Source organism: Colobus angolensis, unplaced genomic scaffold, assembly GCF_000951035.1.
Source record: "Colobus angolensis palliatus isolate OR3802 unplaced genomic scaffold, Cang.pa_1.0 Scaffold192, whole genome shotgun sequence".
In the NCBI taxonomy this organism is placed as follows: domain Eukaryota; kingdom Metazoa; phylum Chordata; class Mammalia; order Primates; family Cercopithecidae; genus Colobus; species Colobus angolensis.
Genome location: NW_012115066.1, coordinates 580599 through 587135, shown reverse-complemented (window position 1 = coordinate 587135; position 6537 = coordinate 580599). Strand labels below are relative to the sequence as shown.

At 40.7% G+C, this 6537-nt stretch overlaps 1 protein-coding gene across 7 annotated transcripts in view; it reads right to left on the bottom strand.

Annotated features, from left to right (window-relative positions):
• Positions 1-1475: 1475 nt before the first annotated feature.
• Positions 1476-6537, bottom strand: part of CD44 (CD44 molecule (Indian blood group)) — a 92858-nt gene continuing 87796 nt past the window's right edge. For all 7 annotated transcript variants that reach the window (XM_011940707.1, XM_011940708.1, XM_011940709.1 and 4 more), the window contains one exon: positions 1476-4736. In XM_011940707.1, coding sequence (XP_011796097.1) covers positions 4532-4736 — 205 coding nt within the window. In that variant the 3' untranslated portion in view covers positions 1476-4531. The remainder of the gene's footprint in view (positions 4737-6537) is intronic.

Here is a 6537-nt window from a genome sequence, read left to right as displayed (position 1 = left end):
TTTCTTTTCTGTAAAGGTCCTTTTTCCTGTTTTTTGTAGTCCTTGACTTTAATATTAGATGCTTTCTCCAAAAGTCTGGTGCTCCTTAGTAACAGCTCATGTGTGAGAGTAAGCTACAGAAAGCTGACTGAGCTTTCTGGGTGCCTGGTGTGGCTTGAGATGCCATCTTCATTGCAGATTGCTTTGTTGGGCCATTTCTTTGGGAACTACCATGTTAATATTTTTAGAATTTTATCTCAGGCTTATAAGATTCCCCAGAAACACTGATCTTCTGCCTGGAGAACATATGCCTAGCTGCCAGCATTCCGAGAGCCAAGCTGGGAGAGAAGGATAGGGAATCTCAACACTCTTTAAGCATGGTTTCACTTTTTCAATTTCTTTTTTATTTCTTTTCTTTTCTTATCTTTCTTTTCTTTCTCAGGGTCTCACTCTTCACTCAGGCTGCTGTGCAGTGGATCAATCTCAACTCACTGCAGCCTTGACTTCCCAGGCTCAAACATGATCCTCCCATCTCAGCCTCCCAAGTAGCTGGGACCACAGGTACACACCACCGTGCCCAGCTAATTTTTATGTTTTTTACAGACACAGGGTTTGCCATGTTGCCCAGGCTGTTCTCTAACTCCTGAGATCAAGCAATCTGCCCTCCCCAATCTCCCAAAGTGCTGGGATTACAGGCATGCATCACCGTGTGGCATTTCTAATGTCAACTGTGTACGTGCTGTTGGACTTGAACCAGAGACTCTCTATTTCCCTGTCTCCAGAAAATAAACTTCTGATCTTTTGCTGAGATTGGGAAAGGATAGTATTCAGTTACGCAGAGTAAGGAAGGGGACCTGGAATTCTAACTGCTTCTTACATAGACTTTAAGCTTTTCCTCCTAATCTTAGCCTCATCTTCCCATTCATTTCCAGGGTAGTTACCAAGCCTTTTGATGGTTCTGTCACATAAATCTGGTTGTTTCTCAATTTTCCACACTGAAGGCTTAGGAGTCAGCTTTTCTAGATCTGTTCATTCAGTTACCAATCAGCTATCACTTTTCAGCTTCAATTTTTTGTTGCTCTTGTCTCTTCTTCCAATCTTTTGAACTCCATGGGTTGAACCCATCTGGAAATATCTCTTTATTTTCTTTTTAGAGGCTTACATGAGGGAATGAAGGTATGTACACTCTCCTCTCTTTAACTGGAAGTCCAGGAGTAGTTCTTGGCTTTAAAAGAATGAACACTTTACTATATCTCGTTTAGTTTGAAACATGTGAACCACAGGTCAATCATAGAAAACCAAATTTTCTTCAAAAGAAGACTTTCAAGTTGATGGAAACCCATTTTGTTTTTCTTTTTAAAAAAATAAAATGAGTGTGAGGCTTCAGCCACCTCAGATACCTTTGACTTTGTTCCTCTAAATTACCCAGACAGTGCCAGATAAGCATAGTTCTGTCCCTCTCAGCCTCCCATTCTTTTAAATTAGAGACTTCTGAGTCTGTTTCCTTTAGTCTTTTAATGTTAGCCTTTTAATATTTTCCAATAAGTGCTTTCAACTCAGCAATATACATATCATGCTTTCCTCATTATTATTGATCCATCAATAAATATACAAAAACCAGAGGAAGGGTGTGCTCTGAAAAGTCAAAGTAACAATAACAGTGGTCATTGTACAGTACAAGAATGAACAATGAGCTATTCTTTGAAAACTCAAAACAAATGATTTACACAAAGACATACCTATAACATAAAGGTGAATGGACCATGTTTTTCTTGTTCTTAAGTACATTTTGCTTTTCCAGATAAGTCAAATGTTTCCTGTCTCCTACTCCTCTGATATAACAGTATTGAATGAATGTTGGTTATAAAATCAATTCTTGGTGTTGTTATGAATCTCAATATAAAACTTTTTGAAAGGTTCTGCTAGAAAAGCCAATTCTACCAGGCTTGAAATATGGATTTGAAGATGTCTTTTGTCTCATTTGATTTTTCACTCAGAGCTAATTTTAAGGGAAGTCCTCAGGAGACATAAAAGATTTACAATTGCAGGAAAAATTACATCTTAAGCTCTTAGGTTGCTTTGCAAAATAACTAAATGTTGGCCTTTTACTTTTATAAACAAGACCCAGTTTAATGACTTAGCCCAGGTCACCTGGAAAATCACTGGTAAAAATGACATGTAGTCAAGCTGTGCTTCCAGAGTTACGCCCTTGAGATCAAGAGAGTGAGAATACATCTTATTCCATAAACTTCAGGCAATGTTACAAGGGTTTGTAAAGACTTAGGCAGCTCTCCATTGACAATGGACAAGGAATAGAAGCTCTAGACCTCTCTTATTTCTATCATGAAAACAGAGGTATATCGAAGTGAGGGACTACAACAGTAATAAAGGAAAAAAGTATTTAATTCCAAAATAAAATTGAAAATAATCTCCTGTCTCAGCCTCTTTGTTGGGAATATCTAGAAGGGGTGGAAAACCATCTCTGGCTATGAGACTTGTATTACTACCCCTCTCTCCCTGGGGGGACAGGTAGGGGCTGGTGCAACCATTTTGACCCTTGTCCAAGAGTGACCTGTTGCATTTCAGTTAAAGAGCTTGAGTGAGCCTGCCTGGGCCTCTGGCAGACCCAGGTAATCTCTGGGAAAACAAGGGGCACTTGCACACTAGTGGCAGTAACAACACATAGTGACCTAATGTCCAGTTTCTTTCAAATTGAAAATAAAAAGAAACCCAGGCCACTGAATATGGAACTGGCCAATGATGTTCACAGAAGAGAAGGGAAGTTTTTGAAGATTATGGGGCAAAGTGGAGGGAAGGAGGGAGGGAAGAGGGTAGACAGGGAGGAGCAGAGGCTGGGAATAGTGCAGAAAGTTGGCATCTCTCCTTTAAAGATATTCTTCAGATCAACTCTGTCTAAGCCCAGCCCTGATTTAGTTGGGAGCTTTTCTTCTTCTTTCTGCTTTGTGGTCTGAGAAGCATTGCCCGTTAAGCATATAAGTTTAGGTAACAAATGACTTTTAGTGGGAGCCTCAGAAAGGAGATACCATTTAATAGGGGCTGTTGCTTTATAGATACAATGGCTTCTGTTACAAGCAGCCTTTGGAAGTTCTAGGACCAATCGGACACCCTGATTGATGAATAAATGCCACAAAGGACTTGCCAAGTGGGAGATAATGTGGGATTAGAGGATAAAGTCAGTACTCTCTTGTTTGGTCATAAACTTGCCTATCTGGTAATAAGATTCCAATGATGGGAATCCCTGTAACCTTTTGAGGGACTCCCCAGGCACTTAACTCAACCTAAATAGCAACTGCATCAAGAGCAGACACTGGTGTGTTAAAGTTTAAGTTTACAAATACAGCCATAAAAATGTCAAACAGGATCTACACTGCATCATCCTTTCCCCTTGGCAATCTCTTTCATTTCCATTGGCTTCTTCTCCTATTGTAAGACATCAAAAGGCACTTCCATATTGTTTTTATAAATCACTAATAGGGCCAGCCTCTATGAAATAGGGCCTCAGGGATAACAAGTCATGCAAACTTAATGTGACTTTGCAAAACCTTTCACAGGATAGAACAGTTGGCTATTAAACCATAACAGAGTCCGAAGCTCCTCAGCATCCAACTCTGATTCCAGGACAAGACAGAAAACCTTCAGACAGTGTCAAAAACAAAACAGTGCTGCCTTCCTTGATCTTCCATGAGATATGGCTGAGAGGGTCTGAGTGGGAACTCAGGATCTCTGAGATGAAGACTTAGAATTCTGAGTCTTCTTACCATCCTCAGCTCTTCCTGATACATTGTAGAGACCCAGACAGTGCTGGTTTAGAAACTGAAAAATCACAGCACAAAAAGTGAAGATGGAAGAAGTACAGATGTTTATTATGAATCAGTTTAAACCCTTTTGTGCTTCTGACAAAGTAACTTTAAAAAATTATACTGATCAAAGGACCTCCAGGGTTTAATATTTTGAAAACACAGATAAATAGTTTACTACAGATAAATAGCTTCACCCTTTGTGTGTCTCCCCGAAGCATCTGAAAAATTTCTAGGGGGGTCTGTTGAAGGAGATGTGTAACTAGTATACCCCAACCCTCAACCTCCCTAGAAATCAATGCCCAGGGATTAGGATACTGGAAGGGCAACATGGACCCATTCAAATTTCCTCCCAGGGACCAGGCCCTATTAGCCCTGGGGAATGTCCTTAGCTGGTGGGGGAAAGGTTGGCAATCAGGAATATGTATGTGTAGTTTTTGTTAGAAGTCACCCACAGCACACCTGAGGGATGAAAGTCCTCCACCTGGGAACTGGAACAATCAAATTCTTGCTGATTATTAATTGGGCCTTAATTTCAGAAAGCAATGCTGTTTTTACAAATTGGACCTGACTTTAAAGAACAAAACACAAAAAACAAAAGGAGTAGAAAATTTTCTGCTAAAAAAGATCCCCAATGAAACAATCAGTAGCACATTGCATCTGTTAAGTGTCCCAGCTCCCTGTAATGGTTATGTTTCCAATGGTTATTTCTTTCTAAGATAACGGTGTAGGTGTTACACCCCAATCTTCATGTCCACGTTCTGCAGGTTCCTTGTCTCATCAGCTGTCATAAACTGGTCTGGAGTTTCTGATGGCTCCTTGTTCACCAAATGCACCATTTCCTGAGACTTGCTGGCCTCTCCATTGAGTCCACTTGGCTTTCTGTCATCCACAGCTCCATTGCCACTGTTGATCACTAGCTTTTTCTTCTGCCCACACCTAATAATTTAAAAAATGTACCATATGAGAAAGAGTGCAGTGACTCAGGCATCAGATAGTCATCATTATTGAGCACCATCATGATGATCACTATGGTTTATGATGGCTTTAGTATGTGCCAAGCACTGTACTAGGTGTCTTCTCTACTTTAACAACTAACAACCAGCACTTAATGACCAGACTCTTAACAACCAGCACTCCTCAAAGTGAGGTCCCTGGACCAGCAGCAAGAGCATCATCTTGGAACCTGTTAGAAACACAAATTCTCAGCCCCACCCCAAACCTACTGAATCAGAAAACTCTAGGGTTGGAGCCCAGTATCTGTGGTTCACAACTCCTCAGGGGGGCTTCTCTGCACAGTCAAGTTTGCAAATCAGCAACTACAACTCCAGGAAGCTGGTGTTATTATTATTATCCCCCTATTCCAAGAGAAGAAACCTTGGGGATCAGAAAATTCAGTAACTTCCCCCAAGTAACTCAGCAAGTAAGAAAAGAGGATTCAAACCCTGGTCTGTCTGACTCTCAAGTTCTGATTCCCCTTCTATCATACTTTATAATGGAAATGTTTGCCTCTTTAAAGCATGTTAGCAGTTTCTGCAGATTTAGATAAACCATCAACATGATGATTGTAAATCATTCTGATTTGTATATTCAAGAAAGTCCGATAACTTCCTCTCCCGGTCAACACTTTGTCGGCCTTGTCAGCGTTATTACTGAATGTACTGAGAAGAATAAAACAACATTTTTCTAGAGGTGTAAGGCCATCATGTTTTCCTAACATTGGTTAACTCCCATATAACCCTGATATAGGAAGTTTAATAACATAAGACAAATTATTCTCATTACTTTACGGTTTCTCAAACATTACTTAAGACTCAAACGCAAAAGAAAATTGCCATGGAAGAGCACGACCTTGATCTTTTCCCTGGTTACTGTCCATTGCTTCACCCCACCCAGCCTGACACAATGCTTCCTCTTTCCTGTAACACATCACTGCTACACATATACAAGTCAGACTATGCTTAGAGGAAGCAAAGTTGCACAGTTTCACAACTACAAGCAAAATGGGGATGCAGGGAAGCAGATTACCTCCTGAATGCCAGACACTTTACATGCAATTTTCTATAATTCTTACAAGACTCTTTCAAAGCGGCTATTGTTCCCATAATACAGCAGTGGAAACTGAGGCCAAAAGAGGTTTAATAACTTGCTCGAGGTCACATAGAGAGTAAGAATGACAGAGCCAATATTAAAATCCAGGCCTTTATGACCAAAGCCTGGGCTCTGCCTGGCTCTGTCAATGCTGCCAGCCCTCTGGAGATTTGGAAACAGTATGAAGTCAGAATTGTTCACTTTGCCTCTGGATATTTGGGGTAATAGAGATAAAGCCTCTATTATTCATGATCATGGACCATTCCCTGTAGGACTGCCAAGGCCATAAACTTTAAGTTCTTGTTTGGGGAAATAGAAATTATACCTCCTCAACAGGAGGTAGATCCTGTCTCCTCTGGCATGAGGCTTGATGAGGAGTTGGGGGAAGGATGCTTGAACCGTGAAACAGATTCATGGGAACCAGGAATACAGATGGAGTCCAGCAGGATGCATGGTCAGAAAAAGGGTCTTGGAGGCCAGGTGCAGGTGGGTGACACAGTAAGACTCTATCGCAAAAAAAAAAAAAAAAAAAAAAAGAAAGAAAGAAAAAAAAAGGAGTCCAGCAGGATGCATGGTCAGAAAAAGGGTCTTGGAGGCCAGGTGCAGGTGGGTGACACAGTAAGACTCTATCGCAAAAAAAAAAAAAAAA